Raw genomic sequence first — 19,703 nt, forward strand, 5'->3', positions numbered from 1 at the left:
TTCATCTTCTGCGACTGTAATATACTTAAGGCGGATGCCGAGTCTGAAAATGTCATATCCGCCTGAATATTTCCCTGAATACCACAGTAGCCCGGAGAACATTGAAACGAAAAAAGGCGCACCTCGGTTGTTTTAATATACGAAGAGTAGCTGCGATCTACCTTAAGCTGACGTTCAGTTCGTAAATATATTAGACAGTTTCGGAATAGCGTTTGTCGCCTTACGTACATTAGACGTCAGCACCTTTGCGGGTCATTACGGTGCGCGTCCCTTCAAGGCTTTTAGTTTAAGGCAACGCAAACGTAAGGAAGGCGTTAAGAAAGAAGGGTGCCCTATGTGGCGCCTTGTGCCAAACGTATCCAAGCTAAGACAATTCATTAGCAACCATACTGTTGTTACTATGCGGACGCGTCTACTTAGTCCTAGGAACGCCGGAATTGCCGAACGATCTCAGCAATTGGACGCGCTATGCACACATAACTAAAGCTTCAGGTGAGCTTAGACGAAGCGCAAGCTCACTTTAATAGTTACTGGCAATTAAAGAAAGTGAGAGCGTAGACATAACGAATATTCACGTTGAAGCGGGAGCCATGGGTGCCGCCATGTTCGACAACGCTATTTCCTATATAGCGTGCGTAAACATTACGAAATGTAAGCTTCTGAAATAACGTATGTTATCGTAACGCACGTAAACCACAGAAACCCAATAACGTGCGGTGTATGCGCAACGAAGACAACGCTATTTCTTTGCAGACGGCTTTAGAATAGTGTTTGCAAACAAATGTAAACGCATTATGTACGTAATGCGTAGTGCCGTAAGGCGAACATTTGGAATGTTCAGCCAATATGTCAAATAAAGGTGTTTAAAAAATGATGGCCCTAAAACACGAATACCAACACTACCTCTGAGCGATGCAAATGCTATGGGAACGCGTTATGAGCAAAAGATTTTCATGGCGTCAGCGACGGGGACAATGCAGCGATGCGGATGCATTTCGGCCGCCATTGCATATGGCAGATCAGCATTCGCATAATTAGCATAATCAGCAGATTAGCATAATTCGCGCGCCTCGTCGCACCATGATTATGGCGGAATATCTCGGCAACGGCGGCCCAGCGCAACGACACGCAATGTCAAATTGACGTTTACAATATAGCCCTTCCTGTCATGCTCTTCAGGGTATATTCCTTCAGCCAATGAGCAAGCTGACATGGCCACTATCTTGGACCGCTACAACATATTCGCGAAATTGCTGATGCATTGCATGGGCTTCTGCACGCTACCGTTCACTTTCTTTTTGGATCGCTAACATAGTGATATAGCAGCGCCAAGGAGCAGAAAAGAGTATTAGTCGACAAAATTTGCAGCTCAACGCCACGTTTCGTCATCTTGATGAAAAAACAAAATTTCATTTTAGAAATCTTCCGCTTCCCAGCACCAATATTAAGACACGTGACCTCTCGATAGCCAATCAGAGAGCCAACACAGCGGATAATGGCGGCCGTGCCGTATAGTGCAGCCGCCATGCGTGTCGAGAATAGAGTTCATGGAGGAAGGGGAAAAACTATGAGGGAGCGTCACGTGATTGCGCTAGCCTCGGCAAGCAAAGCTCCTCTGACACCGCCCCTCCCGCTCTTCGGGGTACAGTGAGCTAGAAGTATTTTCTAGTGCACTGTACTTCGGGGCCTCGTGCGCGGTGCCTTTCGGGTAGGATTCCGCCCACATGGTTGCCGGACCATTTAACATTATTTGGTCAGTGGTGACATTTAGTGGCGCCTGAAGCCACAGGCATGGAAACGCGTAGGAAGAACAGGTGGTTTTCTGCTACCGCGCGCGTCTTTTTTTGATTCAAATGCGTTGCCTTGAAACATGGAGAAAGACTGGGGCGCCTGAGCCGTGACGACAGAATTTTCAAAGCGTCACTTGCGTTAAAAACCATGATTAGCGGAGCTGCCAGCGCTCTCGCCTCGAAACCGGTCCAGAATGCCCGAGCGTTGGCTATTGTTTCGTCAGATCAGCTGTTGTGCCTCTTAAACTGCTGTGCGTATTTTCTTACTAATATTTATCCCACAGCTTTGCAACTGTATAGGAAGAGACGAGATGGTTTGCAGGATACTTTTCTTTCGCGTTTTCGCTTAGTGATATGTTTTCCTGTGCATCTTTGCTTGTGAGAGCAGTAAATAGCATCACTTTAACCCTGAAGCCGTCGCCTTTCCTTCAAATTTATGTGCACTATTTTGTAATATTGTGTGATGCGGCGTCGTTATGTTGTTGAGAGGCGCCTGTTGAGTTCTCGCTGGTCTGCTCAGAGGCGGAAGAGCAGAACGACAGCGTCGACCGGGACCGTCTGCCTTAACAATGAAGTAAGCCAGCACGGCCATAAATATGTTCGGGGTACCCTGCTCACCAGTGGGATACGGCGGGATGAATTTTTTTTTCTTACGGGAACGCAATCGGTGCGGACCTTGGAGGCTCGCTTGATCTCCTGCACATGTGTGCGGGGGCGAAATGGATAATTGTTCCCCAAAAGACACCTCAAACGCGACGTATCGCCGTAGGAAGGGTGGCCTGGTTGCCTATAGAAGTTTGCAGGTCTAAATGTTTCCTCGTTTCCTTGAAACAGCCCCGAAACGCGACCAGCCTTCCTTGTTGTAGTCCTCGGGTGGTTGGGCCCAATGCCGCTGTTACCCGAACGCAATTGGTTCGCTATAGCCTTCGTGCCTTTCTTCTGCTTAAGCGGAGAGCCGAGTGTACGTAGCGTGAGGTGGTTCAGTGCGTTACCTGGGTGACTCGACCGCATCACACGCTTCAACTTTCAGTACCTTGGGCGTGCGTCATGCCCACCACGTGCACCTATTACGAAAGCCCCGAAGCCGATGCAACCAGAGCGAGGAGACTAGAATGTACTACCTGTCTATCACGTGGCTAGCGCTTACTTCTCTTCTTTTTATGACTAGCGCCCCCCCCCCCCCCGTCAAGATTTCGATGTGATACTTTCTCCTAGTGGATTCCTTCCTCCATGATAGAGTCTTTTGACAGTTTCTAATGGATTATGTTGGCTTGGATACATTTGGAAAGAGGCACCAGACAGCGCCGGCGCCCTGCTTCTAGTGTCGTCCCGTATGCGTTCCCGTAGGTTATGTGCCTTGAAGGGACTCGCAGCGTAGCGTCCCACAGAGGCGCTTGCGTTTAACGTACGTAAGGTGAGCTAGAAACGCTATTTTAAACTCTATTGCGACAAACTTGAGGGGGGTTTATGACAAACAACGAACTACGCGGCAGAACACGGACCACTATTTTGCAACCATTCGTTTCGTTTTTTATTGCGTAGGCACTTCGTCACTGGCTCTACTGCGCCACATCGCCGTCATCCTCGCGATTCACCGCAAGGCGATATCGATCATAAGAAAACAAGGAGGGAAAAATGAAGGAAGAGCCGTATGTCTGTCACGATTCCTTTCGGCCCATTTTTGTTACCGAGTAGTGGCGGCATAACGGAGCTGCGGATTCGTGTGAGCCAAAGAGGAAAAGCAAAAAGAAAGAAATTTAAAAAGGGCATCGTTAAAAAAATAGAGCTACGCGAATCGTTACAATTTACCGAACCAAGTTTCGGACAGCTTGAAAACACGATAAAGGCACACTAAATACACAACAAAGACAGAAGGAAATGATATCTCATAGAGTGAGCAGACAGTGTGCACCTAAAGATTCTGGTATAATGTCTCCGGCGAATAGCATATGTGTAGAGAGCTGCAGTCGCAGTGCAGACCGAAGTTTTTAGAGCGTAGCTCTTAGGCACGCGTTCCTACGGGAAGCGTCAGCGTTCCTCGGCTAACCGAACGAACGAGAGCAGCGGGGGATGAAAGACGGCGATTGCGAAAGAACGTGAGGAGGAAAGCAGATGAGGAAGGTGCAGCGGAACATGGAGGCGGCAAGCGGAGAAGGTAGGCATTGCAAAAGCGTGAGAAGAAGAAAAGAGTAGTGTCGTGCAAGACGGACTCTACGGCAACGATGGCTACACGATGGTACCAGAGTATCTGTTCACCGATTACGCCACCGATGCCACCAAATATGAAAACAAAGCGCTGCGTGAGCGGAGATGTGTCTGCGGCGGTTGGCTGTGAATGGCGCCCACACGTCAACTACGGACTGTTTCTCGCGACCTCTCGATTAGCGAGGCAGTCGCGCGAATCTTCGCTCCGTTTGCAACGTGCCGCACGAGACAGATTGCCCGCGCAGGCCCAATATATCACAAAATTAAAACACGTATAGAGCTGCGCTCAAATTTCGCTTTAGGGAGTATCCTAATCGTCGGTGGATTTTTTTGTCCACGCAGAATCCTGAATGTTGACGAAAGTTTACGTCTATGGCGCAACACATGACCCATGCTAATCATTTTGAGAAAGGCCAATGCGAATGGATCGCGTTGCCTTTTAGACAGAGTAAATATATAGGAAGATAACTAAGAAACTAAAGGCGGGGAAGTTAACAAGCCTAAATGTTTGGTTATATACACTGGGAGATGAGGAGAGGGTAGAAACGATGAGGATAAAAGAGGATATCAGAAAGAAAAATGTCCACGCACGCGCGGTCTGTTCCAATACGACACTCGCCATTGAGCTGCTGATAGAGGACATGCCTCTCTCAGTGGTTACCCGGGACATAGCGGCATCGTTGGTAACCACGTTTCCCATGACGCTGGCCATTGGGCCCACGCTGGAGCGCCGACACTCCTTTTATCATTATCCAGAGCGGAAGCAGCAAAAGAGCTTCGAAATCTTGCTTATATTATCTCACGGTACGAAGTAACACTGCTGCGTCGGCTGTGGGTTGGTGTAGACTTCACAAATTCAAACAGCTGCCTATTGAATTGGAGAGGCTGACTCCCCCATGTGCGCTCAATGTACACGTGAATAGTGTATCGACTACCTCCTCTGCCACAGTTCCCGTTTCGACGAACAACGTCAGACTCGCTAGCGTGGTTTGAGCATACCGGACGATCAGCCTTTTACCGAGGCAAAAGTCGTGGGAGCCTGGCTTCACAGATTATCATCCCGGAAATCCACATGGCATCTTTTACAATCGCTGAAGACGACAGGCTTGTGTTCCCGGCTCTACACACGCTGCGCCTTGTTTTAGTGCACGTGTTTGATCTAAGATGTATGTGCTATCCGTCCTGTCTTCCGCTGCCCCATCCTCTTTCCCATGTGTAGGGCAGCAAACTGGGCAAAAGAGCTACCGAAAGTTGAGCAAGTTGGTAAGGATTCGCGATACTGAAAGGCAAGCGTGCAAATGCGGAGACAAGTAGAGCGAAAATGGAAACCATGAAAATAAACGAGGTCTAGTTAACCTTCCTGCATTCCTTCCTCTCATCTCTCTCTGCCACGCAGTCCAGAGATGTGCTATTAAAGCCATCCGACAGGTCCTCGGTTTGGATAGGGGACCAAAGAGAGAGACAGAAGAAAGGGGGGGAGGTTAACCAGAAGGGAAAATCCGGTTTGCTACCCTACACTGGGGTAGGTGGAAGAGGTGGAGTAGAAAGATAATAAAGTAAAAAGAAAGAAAGAAAGAAAGACAGAAGGAAAGAAAGAAAGAAAGAAAGAAAGAAAGAAAGAAAGAAAGAAAGAAAGAAAGAAAGGAAGGGGAGCACGGATACCATCAAACATTCTGCTTTCTGTAAGGTGGGACCGCCGTCGAGTGTGCCAAGCGTGGTGGAGAGCGCTGCCCTTTGCTCATTGAAGCGAGAACATTCACAGAGAAGGTAGACAATCGACTATTTTCACCCGGGGGCCTTACATTCTGGAGCACCGCGTATTCCCGTGACAACTGCGTGTCTATTCGCGAATGCCCTTCAAAGCCGTACATGACATAAGAGAGTCAAGTCACGTCGTGGTAAACACTATGGAAGGCGAAACTGCAAGATAGGATAAAGAGAACAAACGCAGTGGTTTGTGGGAGACAAAGAAAAAAAAAACGAAAAAGAAACGAATTCCGTTAGGCCAATGAGAGCTCGCGCGAACGCACGAAGCTTACCAAATAACGCAGTTGACACTTTTGAAGACAGATCGCGCGGATGCATTTGCGGAAATGTATTTCCAATCACACTAGGCAGCCGTTTAAAGACTATTTCCTTTGTTTTTTCAACTGCCCGATTGTGAATTTCCTTTCCGTACGCGATGCATTCTCATGGGATCCACGGCGTGGTACAGTGAGTAAGATTTGAATGGCGGGTTTGGTGTCAAAACGGGTGGACCACTGTGGAGGGAATTCGTGAATGACGAAGTGTAGCATGTATGGCTGCAAATGTTTGCGATTGCAACTCATCATATCAAGCCAGGTCGATTACTGCAGCTGCTAACTAGAGACAATGACGGATTCATCGCTTTCACGCAGGCGGCTGTTAATAACTTCGGGTAGAGACGATTATGCTGCCTGTTTCAGCGCTGCCGACGACACTCGAGCCTCATGAATTGGTGTAGCACATTTGAAAAGAATTCAGGGATTACAACTGCGACAACGGCCCTGCTACAGGCGTACGATTCGATGGCAACAATGTGCGGTGAGCAACAACGGCACGCTGGAACTCCTACTCGGCCTCACTGTTGTTAAGCAGTCACGATGGTCGAGAGGTATTCGGACATCAAAAAGTATACAAAGCAATTATTCTCGGCAATGTTCCCTGGCATCAAAGTACCGTATAGTGCCCTGAGATTTTACAGATATCAAGCTTTTCCTATTGGTTGTACTGATGTGTGAAATGAAGGTGTCGCTTTTTTCTGGGTTCCCAAGCTAGTTCAAGGATAGATCATTATTCGTGCTTACCAAAACTGAAAAGACACCTAGCAGTGAAGCCTGTCAAAGAGTGCTGCAATGCAGAGCGTAAAGCGTCACCCCTTCTCAGTTCAGCACTAAATTGTAAACCTACACAGGTAACTGGCAAGGACAGCCCAAATATTAATCTATGAACATGGTATCTGCACTCATGTGTCTGGCATACACGTCCGCAGATACAAACGAGAGTGCAAAAGGCGGCCACCCTACCGTTTTCCAACATATACGCGGCGATCGTTATCGATTTGTGACCCCGTACGTCTCATACAAGAACATGTTGACTGTGATTACACACATCTGGAAATCTCTAAGCGGAAAGTCGTGGGGCGCAGCTATGTAATCGGTGCTGCAGCTCTATAAGTCGGCGTTCATTGTCTTCTGAAATTACAGCTCAGCAAGCGCTGATTAAGATAATTGAGACGAAACGGCGCTCAGAAGCCCGAGCTCTAACGACGCACCTCGGCCTTCCCGAGGCGCATGTCCACGGCAGCCACCTATCACTTCAGCGCATAACTACTTGGTTGTGACGTATGTTCTTCGCCACATTGCACAATTGCATGTTCCCATTTCGAAGAACATATCCAATCATCTGGCAAAGCTATCCGAAAGCGGATGCGAGGTTAACGGCCCAGAAAAACGCAAATGACTCCGACTCAATTCACGGATTAAGAGTAGCCTTTAAAGGCTGCCAATTCTCGCATCGGCGTAGGGAAGTGGGTTCCACGTCGGCCGTGGGCACCCACGTCGGACGCTTTCTTAGCTCCTCAGTTTCATCTTTCGTCCTCTTTACCACGCTGTTTTCGGCTATACCAATAAATTAACATTTTTCGGTCTGTCAATTCGAAAGGTGATCGGTTACTGAATTCGTGCTTCTGTCCGGCTTCCAAAGACTCAAACGGACCGACCGCGATGAAGAGCAGTTCGTGGACACCACCTGAATTCTTAGCAGGCCAAGCATTGTTTGTAATATACGAGTATAAGAAAAGAAAAAAGAAAGAAGGATAACTTTTCGTCAACTGCGCAACAAAAAAGAAAGAAAGACAGACAGAAGAAAGAAAGAAAGAAAGAATGAAAGAAAGAAAGAAAGGAATGGATGAAACCAACTAAGCAGAAATGAACAAAAGAACACACTTCGTCTATACTAAGAAGAAAATCAACCCCTTGAATTGATACAGCAGTATACACTGCACGCCCTCAATGTATCCCAGCTTATTTCCCCAGTGACACGACGGGAATAGGAAGAACCAGCATCCCAACTGCCGACATAGAGAACCGCGCAAACGAGGATCGTTCGCTGCCGCGTCAGCCAGGAGTATTTCGCGCGAAGGAAAATGGAAAGAAGAGATGGAGGCGGTTCGTGGACACAAACCAGCACACGTTTCATGGCTGCCCATTTCAAGTACATCCACGAGTTCCCAAACTTCGAGAAATTAATAAAGACCAAGGTGGCGCAGACGCCACAACAAGCGCAACCGTCGACAGAGGAAGAGATAACGGCGCCGCATGTCCGCAGCGGCTACGCGCGCAAGGAGGAAACGAAAGGTTGGCAGAGAATCACAATGAAGTGACGCGTGACTTATTCAAGAAGCGGAGGAAGGCAGCGCCAGCTAAATAAAGGCCAGCACCTAGACCTTCCGTTCACTCATTCAAGTGTACAAAGGCCGAGCTATACCACATTCGAGTTCTTACTTCCCTTTCTTTGAACCAGATGTAGGCATCAGGGTGTCTACCAAGTTGACATTTTCAAATTCCCCGAGTTTCCCAGGTTTCGCCTGAGTGACACGGAACTTTGTTTTATGTCAAGACGGCCTGACACCATGTCGCCCGATGCTGTCCCTCTCTAACGACTTAATACAGCTTCAATAATAAGTAGTAGTGTCTATTTTATTAAAGATAGAAAACGGAAGGGAGGGGCTTAGTAAAATGCGTAACGAATATATCCTCGAAAAAAAAAAAAGAAATGGCAAAGCCTAGTGCAAATCGAATCGAACATTTTCAAATACGAATAAAAAGAGACGCGTACAGAAGCAAACATTTTCGAAAATGAGCTATGGGCTATTTCTATCACCTGATAACAACCTCTTTGATATTATGCCCGAACTTTTTCCCAAGTGAGATTCTCTCACCAGCTGGAAAGTCAACGTCAGCTGTCCTGACATATTCTCAGAGCCCGTGCACAATGCCTCAGTTTAGCGTTTCACTGCTCGAAAGAGTTTGTTTTGGTTTGGATGAGGGTCACCTGTATCTCCGCGTCTTTGCTTTTTGAGCTCCAGCTCCTCCAAAGAGGCAGCGCAGTTCATTTCCAGGTTATTCCTCAATGCGACGGTCCTTTCTGTTCACGCCCGCGATCTGCCGCACGTTCACCCCACGGGCCATTTGAACCATCGTCTTGGTCAGTTGTACAGTCAACGTCCGATTTTTCGGACTCCGTAAGGGCTGCGAAAACGTCCGAAATATCGGGAGGCCCGAAAAATTGAATGCATGTCTTTAGTGCTCTTAAGAGCTCAAATCGCCACAGTCTCGTCCGAAAAACCTCTGAAGGCCTGTCAGTACACTTATTAGGCATATCAGTGCTCGTGCTGTGACAGGAGACGGTAGGTGCACGCGTGTATAATTAGGGAATACCTAGTGTGTCCCGTGACAATTGCCCCATCTCATGCTTAAGCTTCACCGCAATACTTCACTATGCTCCACCGCGTGAAATTGCTGCGTTGAGGAAAAGCTGCCTTTCGGGAACCGGAATTCTGCAACGCGCCGTGCTTTCTAAGCTTCCAAGACAGACGCGGAGTCGGTGCCACTGCTGACAGCAGCGAATTATTCCAATGAAAAACACCGCCCCGAACAGCAAGTAGCTTGGTAGCAAGGCCTAGCTGCTTCGACAGCAGCTAGGCCTTGCGTTGCCGCAGTGGTGACTACGGCTGCGAGCGGATCTGCGTGCGAGAGCCCCGGTGCCAATGATGCCATTCGCAGCAAAAGGTCCGGAAAATCGGACGGCTAAGGCTTCTTGAGTTTGAAATTTCAGATGTTCATATAGACCGACTCTATGGAGTACGTGGTGCCGCGAAGCCGCCCGCATTATCGGACATGTCCCAAAAATCGGGCATCCGGAAAATGGGTCGTTCACTGTACAATCGCAACTCCTATAGCCGACGACATGGCGTCAAATAGAATTCGTTACCATTCCTCTCTTTTACTCGAGCCATCATTAGGGCGACTTTCGCTCCCTTTCAATAAAATAACAACTAATTTTCCCTGATACAAGCCCAAACTTCCTGAGTTTTCCCTAAGTATTTCCGGACTATTAAACATACCTGTGAATTTCCGCTTTTCCAGGTTGGTAGACACCCTGAGGCGTACATAAAGCACAGCGCCACACTTCTATTTCACCTCAAGTATGGGGGAGGGGGGGGGTTGAAAACAACAGCTTGACGATGTGATTAAACAGAACCCAATTGGAACGCCGACGGCTGCTTGAAATTGCAAGCGCTACGGCATTCCCGGATCGGATAAAGCGTCTTTCAAAGCGAAGCTTTAAAAAAACCTCCCGGACTACGCTGGCCGCGACTGCTGCTGTTTCGCCGAAAAGCTAACACACAAGACAGCCCTCATATAGCGATCGAATCGGCTTATACGTAACCCCACCTATACTAGCCCAACAGATGTGCCAGAGGCCTGCTCTGTTCTGTGCGGAACTACGCAGTGAAACATCAAAAGCAACCTAAGTATCCTCAATGTAACAAATATACACCTTCAAACAGATAATTCCTTTATTAAAGTGAAGCTTTCGATGCATTCTTTCCGCGGGTTTGTCACATCTACTAGGTCGGTTTTGCTACCGAGTAACGTAAGCCGATCCCGGAGGCGGTATAAAATGCGTTTGCGTACATCGCGCGATTGGGGGATCTTCGACTCTCGAAGGGCACACTATGCTGCAATAGTGCTGCACTATGCTGCAATACGTTGTGCAGAAGATGAGCTGGGGCGCAATCAGAGATCGTTGTTCGAAACGCACGTTCAGTTTGCGTTCAGTTTCGCCTCACGCGATTCGCCTACAGGCCAATCGCGTGAGGCGAAATTGAACGCGCGCTTTTAGCAACAATCTCCTATCGCGCCCCTGTTGCGTAGTGTTCAACTACCCGCTTCCAGAAAGCTTCGCTTAACATAGTTGTCATCATGTGTGCTTGGAACTGCAATCTTTCTTTCCTTTTTTTTTCACCTAAGCAAAAGTAGGAAGAGCCGACTGCGCATACGTCCCAAGCCCACGACACCACAAAACGTAACACGTAAGCGCAGGCGGACAAAAAAAGTGAGAGAACTTATTGAAGAAATGCCGACCAGGTCGGCCTGAAATAAAACTGTCCAGCCTACTATACTCAGAAAGACACAGAAAGTGGGCGGGCAATAATTACCGCGCAGCCTGCGCACACCACTTGCTTATACCGTACCGGGAATGTCCCTGCGCCCTCCTCTCACATTATCACGCATCCCAGCTTGTCCACATCCATGTCTCACAAATGGGCAAGCTAGGTCGCATCACCCGCCAGAACTAGTGGCTGCTCCTGGCACTCCGCCATGGCCTGCTGATTATTCGTTGCTGACAGCACGCAACTGTGGTGACGCGCCCTTTACTGAGGGCCAACGATTCCCCACGAAACTGCGCGGATAATAGTGTAGCTAGACGCCACACTGTGGCCATCCTGCGACTGGGACAGTCCGTCATTAGGCCTTCGGTGGCTACAAAGACTAAGCCGTGAATTACACGCGCAGAGTGTCTTGCGAAAGTTCTATGGGGCAGTAAACATTGCAGTATCATATATAATTCCCCGAGCAAACGTATACGAACCAAAGACTGCGCAATAAAGGCGATTTCCTTCTCCGCCTATAAACGTGGCTTAAAACCTTGCACTTCAAACTTTCCAGTGTGAATAAATTATCTCTCTCTTCGCCTATTGCCTTGTGATTTTAACCTCTAATCCCCTCTCTCCCGTGCAAGGTAACGAAACGGAAGTCCGTTTGCTTGACCTCCCTGCCTTTCGCTCTCTCTCTCTCTCTATCTATCTATCTATCTATCTATCTATCTATCTATCTATCTATCTATCTATCTATCTATCTATCTATCTATCTCTCTCTCTCTCTCTCTCTCTCTCTCTCTCTCTCTCTCTCTCTCTCTCTCTCTCTCTCTCTCCAGTGCAATCGTCAAATTCACTTTGTGCGTCTGAATTACAACGAAATAAAGTATTTTCGGCGAGCCTGTGGTGCACTATTTTTGACTGCCTGGTGCACGAGACAGCTTTGAGCAGGTATCGTGTCCGTAAGTCTCCCTTTCGTCGCTCATTTCGCGACCAAGTCCTGCTCCACTTTATGGGCATAACTGCAATCTGGTCTTTGTTTCTATATAAGCTTCTCGGCGACAACGTTGGAATTGTTGCACCTGTTACTGGCAGGCAACAAACCGACTATGGGAGTAAACACACAATCACCCTCACTGTTAAAAACTAACAAAAAGAAATAACTTGAGCACAAGCAGGTATATCTCCTCATACAATGGTGGATGTTAGAAGCATTTGCGGTGACATAGTTACTAGCGCTCACAAGACGAACGGAAAAAAAAGGTGGGAAAGGACAGAACGCTAGACGTGTTTGTGAGAGGACAGCAACAGTGCGTAAATGTCTCGACGATCAGGAACTAGGCTGCGTCTAGGAAAAAAAAAAAGCAGAACCAGAAATTGAAAATCGCAACCTGTACTCACGAAGCGCTATTACGCCAGAGTAGTTAGTACGAGTCAATCCTGATGCTGGAGATAATTTTCGCGAAGGCTCACTGGCAAATATCACATAAGAACGAAAAGCTCTGCGAATTCCCCCCAGATCTCTTGAATTAGTCCCACCCTGTGTAAAATTTCTAACACGTCCTCGTACTCGTACAGTAAGCACACATCTTTTAGGATATGCCAAGCGCTTGGAGCAACGCGTACAACACGACCACCTATAAATCAGAAATTCAGTCTAGGTGGTCTTGCATGAGAGGTGAATTACAGCGCATCAGACAAGAAATAACCGCAGAAACTAGACACATAGAGCGTGCTGCGCATCTTTGTTTCTTCGGTCGTACTTTGCCTGATACGCTGTGCTTCACTCATTAGGTAAGTCTCCCCTATACTTTACAATCTGCCCTTTCACCTCATCATCCAACATCCCTAAAGTGAAAAATGAGAAATAAAAAAAAAGTATACACAGTTCTGCATAATGGCTGTTTCAAAGCGCTCGTCAAAGTACAAGCACGTCGCGCAAACCCGCAACTAATAAAAAAAATAAACGGGAACGGTACTGGCGTTGATGATGATCGATTATCGCTATTACAGGCCGCTGATTCAGGTAAGGCACTTGATGACTCGCACTCCCTTCGTAGGACGGTCTGGGCACTCGGAAACTTCAGGTTGTAGCTGTCAATACGAAATTGTCTCTAACCTATTTGCATATAGTTGCCTTCCGTATAGCTGTAGGTGTTATATTGAACCTATGCAGATTACAAACATCAGCCAAATTCAGGCTCTAAGGCCACGCTCCAAGCAGCCTGGTGCAACAGCCGTCGTCTCACCGTCGAGGCGGACACGAGTGCTTCACCCAAAGCTCACTTCAAAAATTGAGCAGGTTAACTGGGCAACGAAAAAGACAGGAGGGTGAGCAATCAAGGCAAATTTTGAACGAGCCCAAGAAGCAACGGTCACAGTAACGCAAAACTGGAAGTTGCAGAAACATCCTAGAACGCCATTGCATAAACGTAATCAACTACGTCCTGCAATCGCAAACACGCAAAATTTGGGGAACGGTCGTTAGTTCAACGACACGACAACGTCCTTGTTCCTGCTATCCACACAGCGCCAGCAAACGGCAGAAATGAAACGTTTACAAGGCCCGTATTACGTAACACACTTTTTTCTTCATCCTTTTTGCCATTGGTTCGCACAATGTCGCGCTTCCCATGCCGCCGAGATCGGCCACTAGGGTGGGCAAATGATAAAACACGAACAGAATCGGACGAAAAGAATCCTTATATACTAATGTCTCAGGAGCACCACAACAACTGAATCAAATACGATGCACCACTAAATATGCATGGATTGCACTTAATAGCTGCGAGGCATCCGGCATACAAAACGCGCTCTAGCAACATTACCAGCGGAACCACCATGACATACTTGCCCGCACTGGGCTATAGGCCACCGGCACGAGGCTCCGATAAATAAATAACGCTTGGAGCAGGGACGCAACATAAACATTTGGCGTCGGAAAACACTCTTCAGAAAGAGATCTCATTCATAGGCCACGGAGACGTCTATAGGTAAGGAGGGCCTCACCACAGCTTGAACCCGGCCCACCTGAAGTATTTAACGCACGGAAGCACGCTCACGTGCCCCCGCTCGGACGTTTTGAACACCGTCGATGCAAATTAGTACTGAAGCTACAATGTGTATTTCTTATTATGTTATTTTTTGATGATGTGGTAGTTTGGTCACTCAGACGATAGAACGCTTTTCCCGGCCTGCAACTTTAAAAAAAAAATACGAAATAGCCATTCGTAAAACGTTTCGCTGTTTGTTGTCACGTTCTCGTTGAGGCATCGTCATAAAACACGTATAGGCAGATAGTTATCAGCAAAAGGTTAGCATGACAGTACATGAAGGAGATTGCGAAAGTGCTTCCTGCATTTGTGTAGCGGCTTGAACAGCAGGCCGGTGTTGCTGAACGCTCCATGGTGGAAGCGTTTTTTACATTATCGCTATTTCTTCTTACTGCACAACAGAGAGAAACGAGGCAGCCGAGATATTTTCTACTTCAATCACTTCACATGAATCAGTTTACAACAGAGCAGGGACCCCAGAACGTAAAACTATCCTGATATGTTTTGATTCCAGCCTTCTGACGTTAAATTTAAGTAACTGCCGACGCAATCATCGGGCGGTGACCCGCAGCGTTGAGTGAGCAGTCCAATCAAACGGTCTCCTTGTTTATAGGAGGTCACTTTTGTTTCCTTTCCAAACAAATAACACTGTCTACATTGAGCGGTGTTTCTTCTCTAATTGGCTGACAAAAGGCGAGAAGCGCGCTCAGGTGGAGAGGATTTCGATGGAGCCGAGCCAGCGCAGTGAAAATAGATATCCGTATGAGGAGGGTGGTGTCGGCGTCTGCGATTGGTCCGTTTCCCCTTACTTAGCTTGCGATGACTGGTCGAAAATCAAGACGCCGTGATAAGGCAGGCTAAGAACGCCGCTAAAGCTGATCCTCAGCAAAGAAATGCTGGCACAGCAATGTCGTATATGTGCCGAAAGGGCTCGATAACGTTATACTGCCATACAAAAAGTCTTATTATGCGCAAATAAATCTCTTCTCTCTGGCAGGTGCGAGTAGCCAGTGCCTGAGCAATCGGCAGGCAGCCATCGTCTATTCCTTTCGGAACGGGTAAGTCTGCGACTAATTAAAAAAAAAAAGTCAGTTTTGTTCGGCATATTAATGCAGCTTTAACGCGTCCACGTCACATTGACGCGGTGAGTTTTCGTGGTGTTGTGACATCGCGTTAGAGACAGGTGATGTGGATGCAGTCCGAAAACTCTTGACCAATAACAGAGGGCTAATAGAAAAAAAGGTGTCGAATCAGAAATAAGTATTTTTTTTCTTTTCCTCGGTCTATTCATGCATAATCGGTGTGTCCGCGTCATATCAGGGAGCGATCGTGGGGGTGGCCCGAAGAGTTTTTTGACCAATTGTGGAGGGCTGATTGCATAATGGGAATAGAAAAGTTTGTAATAGTTTTACGTTACGGCGCCCCAGGGAACCTTGTTTTGTAAGGCAGGTTTTCTTGTGCTTTCATTACAATTCTTGTTTGTCCCGCCAGGTGGTCGATCGCGGCTACGGCGAAAACGTGGGTTCGAGTGAGGCCATGAGGGGGGGGGGGGGGTTAAAAACATATAAAACAAAAAGTGAAGACAATCGTTATAAAATGCGGCCTCCTTGAAGTACAGGGATAAGCCGGTGCTGAAGCAACTTTCAGTATTTTGTCCCTTGGGCAACGTTGACAGACATGGAGCGAGCGCACTGTCAGCTTCGGCGGACCTGGTTGCAAGGAGGAGGTACACTCACATCAGCACGAATGACGTCTGACGACGTGCGATAATGTTCTGCGCGCTACTACAGAATCTCTTATGCTATCCTTTCAGTGTGCTTAGTATTCAGGTGACCCCTAATATATGTACGATAATTTCTGAGTAGGTGTCTTGCAGCTGATCCAATCTTCCACAAGTTACACAAGCAAAAGGACAAGAGGGAGTTCCACCTCATATATCAGTAACTGGACTCTACCTAAAGAGGGGTTTAGAAACAGAAATAAAAGAAATGTCCCTGAACAAAGGAAAGAAAGCCTTCGATCGCGCCCTCTAACGCAACAAAACGGGTTTCAGTGATATTTGACAGAACGTTCAATCACGAGGCACATACCAAATGATATTTCGAAAGGTTTCAGATACAGTAGATAAATGCGTATATAAACCCTCCTCCACCTACTAATGCAATAAATATAAAGATTGAAATCTCCCTAAGAAAAGCGAAGAAAATATTCAACATAGCACGCGAAACTACCTGCGAAAAAAAAAAAAGAAAAAAGACGACACCGATCGAGGGTTCTTCCATTCTATTGCGTACTCTATTCTGCATCTTGTAGCCATTGTCGGACACGAGGCTGCAGCTCCTATGCAACGTCCTCAGCCTAGTTCGACCACACAAGCCAAACCGCGTTGTCTCGTCTAAGACGCTCGTGCAGGTAATCATTAAAAATAAATAAATAAGAAAGCACCAATCGATTTTCTGCGGTTATTTCGCCTGTACGCCACCGAGCTGGAATATATGCACGCCACACGACGTTCAGTGGTGAAAATATTCAAAGCTGCGGCATATCTCGAATCGAACGAGAAAGCACAGGCAACACGAGCTAATTAATTCAGTCCACCTCGGTCTTTCTTCGCCACTGAAAAGGTGTCGCAAACAATGACCATTCCGCACATAACTCACGTGTCGTGAAGGCGTCAAACATTCGTACGCTACGAACGCACTGCCTCCATAGACAGGTGCCCGCCGAACGCGGCTTCCGCAGCGAGCTGCCAGCGACGCTGTGCTCACCTTGAGCGCCGGCGCTCCGGTGCACACGGACGCCGCGGTGCTGTTGGCCGCAGCAGCGGCCGCCGCGGCTAGGTCGTCGCAGTACGAGATGGTATCCACGAACGAGTCGAAGCGCACCGCCTTGAGCGGCTTGCGGCGCGAGAGCCTCGGGCAGAGCGAGCACATGGCCTGGTCCCCATGGCGGGTGCGCCTCAGGGCCACCACCGAGGCATCGCGCGACGGCTCCCACAGCACGAGAAGCTCGACGCTCTCCACGGCTTCGCCGCAGCACGGGCGCTGCTGCTCCGGCGGGTGCCGGCCGGCCGATGCCGTGGCGCGGCCCACCACGCTGCCTCGACGCAGACCAATCTTCAGGCCACTTTCGTTCGACTGGGCACAGGGCTTGTCTCCTTTCGGCCTAAAGCGACCGCTCACCGCAGAGGGCGAAAGCTCCGCTCCCCCCTTGGAGGCGACACCGTTGACAAGTACCGGAAGATACGGTTCTGTTCGCAGCCGGCTCGAAGCTTCCGTTCAAAACTGGCGAAACGCTGGGATGCACCGCACCGAAAAGCTAGCGAAAAACAACAAGTCGACGCACAAGAAACTGCACTTCGACGTAGCGCATACACGCTTTGTTTACCGTCGCTAATGACGTGTCCACGAAGCGCTCACTCGCACCTTGCACAAGGTGTACAAACCAGACGGCCCCCGAAATCAGGCGGTAATTGTGACACACCGTGTCCCGTCGAAAGGTCCGCTTTCAACGGCGCTCAAAATCGTCGTTTTCGTGAACGTCTGATAGCAGAAGCGGGTGTGTCTTGAAGTACTTCCCTAGTGAAAGCTGTCGAAGGGCTGAGGCCGCGTGCTGGGACAGCCGGGATGCTCCGAAGTTATATCCGCGCTTTCCTTCTCAGGTGGGAGCAGTGACGAATGGTTTTCCGCTTACAGTTGTGTCGCTAGCGTTGAGGAAACCGTATAAAACGGTCCTGCGTGCAGACACTGTTTCCGTGACATTCCGAAGACCTCGTCACCAAATCACTCACAGAATAACAATCACACCTTGTCAACGTGTTTTTCTGAACGCACGCTGGCAATACTTGTGTGTGTCGGTGCACACAAAAGCACACGGATTCTTTGACTACTGCAATACACAGCGGGACAGAAAGAGCTAAAACAGACACTTCCTTAGGAAGACCATCCACAAAGTGTCACTTCACGGTTAGAAAGCACGACCCGAAATTTTCACTATGTCCTCGCTGACATCAGAAAGCAAGCTTCTCCTGGAGCATTTGATCGACACTTAAAGGATCTTCATGCACGTCTGTTCGGAAGGAGCACGTATCCTGCAGCAATTCGACTAGACAAGGTAACAAGAGAGCGTTCGAACGGCCGATGTCCAGGTGAGCTATCAGTGTAGCGGGTGTAGTCAAACGTGTCGCTCACTCCTTTGCGGTCAGGGCGTGTCCGGCGCGAGTCCTTGAGCAAGAAACGAAACAGCCTTCTGAGACGACTCAAAGGAGACAGCCGCCGCATTCGCAAGCGGGCTTATGAGCGAGCCATCACGGATTGCTTCTTCCGTTTCCTGTGCTTCAATGGTGAAGAAGTTCGAGATTCTTGGCCAGATACCCGCGTCTGTTCCTTAGCGTCTCAATGAAAGCAGCGGCGGCTGCCTCTAACACTTCTACACACGTCAATTCACGCACTCAGTGTCAAGTCAGCCCTCTGACAGAAAGCCGCAGGGTAGAGAAGAAAGAAAGAAACAGAGGAAGGCGAGTGGACAGAGAGGAGCGTAGTTCGAGGTACAGTACAGTACGTCTTCTCAATACTCGCGGAAAGTTCAAGTAGGCCCCAGACAAGTCGACACGCAAGCAGGCACAAGAAAGCTTGAGGTTGCACACTGAAGACTTCAGCAAGGTGCTTGCTCTTTTGCTGTGTGGTGTCCGCTTCTAGATGCAGCAGGCAGCAAAGAAAAAAAAAAAGCGCGCAGCAAGCGGGCGCAAGAAAAAGCAAAGCAAAGCAGCTAAAACTCTGAGGGCGCGCGAAGCGAGGGGGAAAACTTTGTTCCAACAACGGTGCGCGCGACCCACTCCCGGCACGGCACGCGAACAACAGACGGGCCGCTTCTCCGGCGAGCGTCGGGCGGCCGCCGTGCAGCCACGTGACACCGCGCCCACCGGCGGCGCCGACAGCGCCAGGGGCGGTGGCACCGCGAGTAGCTCGGACCGCTGTTGCGAGCCCCGAGCTCTCGCGGCCCGGACCCACGCTCCCACTGAGCGGGAGCCGCAAACATTCGACGGAGTTCAGTCGAAGCAGTATCGCCACGTTCGCCGCGCAAAAGAAGCAATTCGAATCGTTCATCCACGGTATAGGGGATGGCTCAGGCGGCGTTATTTTCGTTCGCTTCTCAACGACTGTGAGTGAACTCGGGCTCGCCTCGCGCAACGGAAAAGTCTTAAGTTGCTAACGAAGGACCTGCGCGTGCGCGGCAGGCTCAGGCTGTTGTTGGGACGGGACGTTTTGTGTGTGGGGACGGTTGTGGTAGTTGTATTTGAACTTGGCGAGATAGCCGACAACAGGGTCATAATTTTGAATCGGACGCGTAACCTGCCCGTGTGTCTCGAAAGAACCAATGTGTGTCGAAACTATTAGTCAGTGCCCTCTGGAAACCCGAAACAATGTCTGCACAAGGCGGCTTTTCAAATCAAATTAAATCAAAACAAAT

The 19,703-nt window shown here is 48.7% G+C and overlaps 1 protein-coding gene across 9 annotated transcripts in view; it reads right to left on the reverse strand.

The window, feature by feature from the left end:
* The window catches only part of dlg1 (MAGUK family member discs large 1), a 717,696-nt gene that overhangs the window by 325,909 nt on the left and 372,084 nt on the right, over positions 1-19,703 (reverse strand). The window contains exon 1 of one of the 9 annotated variants that reach the window (XM_075681551.1): positions 17,003-17,503. The exons of the other annotated variants lie outside the window; for them this stretch is intronic. Within the exon in view, the coding sequence (XP_075537666.1) occupies positions 17,003-17,167 (165 nt within the window). The 5' untranslated portion in view covers positions 17,168-17,503. Of the gene's footprint in view, positions 1-17,002; positions 17,504-19,703 lie in introns of those variants that run through there. 9 annotated transcript variants of the gene reach the window in all.

Source organism: Dermacentor variabilis, chromosome 2 (assembly GCF_050947875.1).
Source record: "Dermacentor variabilis isolate Ectoservices chromosome 2, ASM5094787v1, whole genome shotgun sequence".
Taxonomy (NCBI): domain Eukaryota; kingdom Metazoa; phylum Arthropoda; class Arachnida; order Ixodida; family Ixodidae; genus Dermacentor; species Dermacentor variabilis.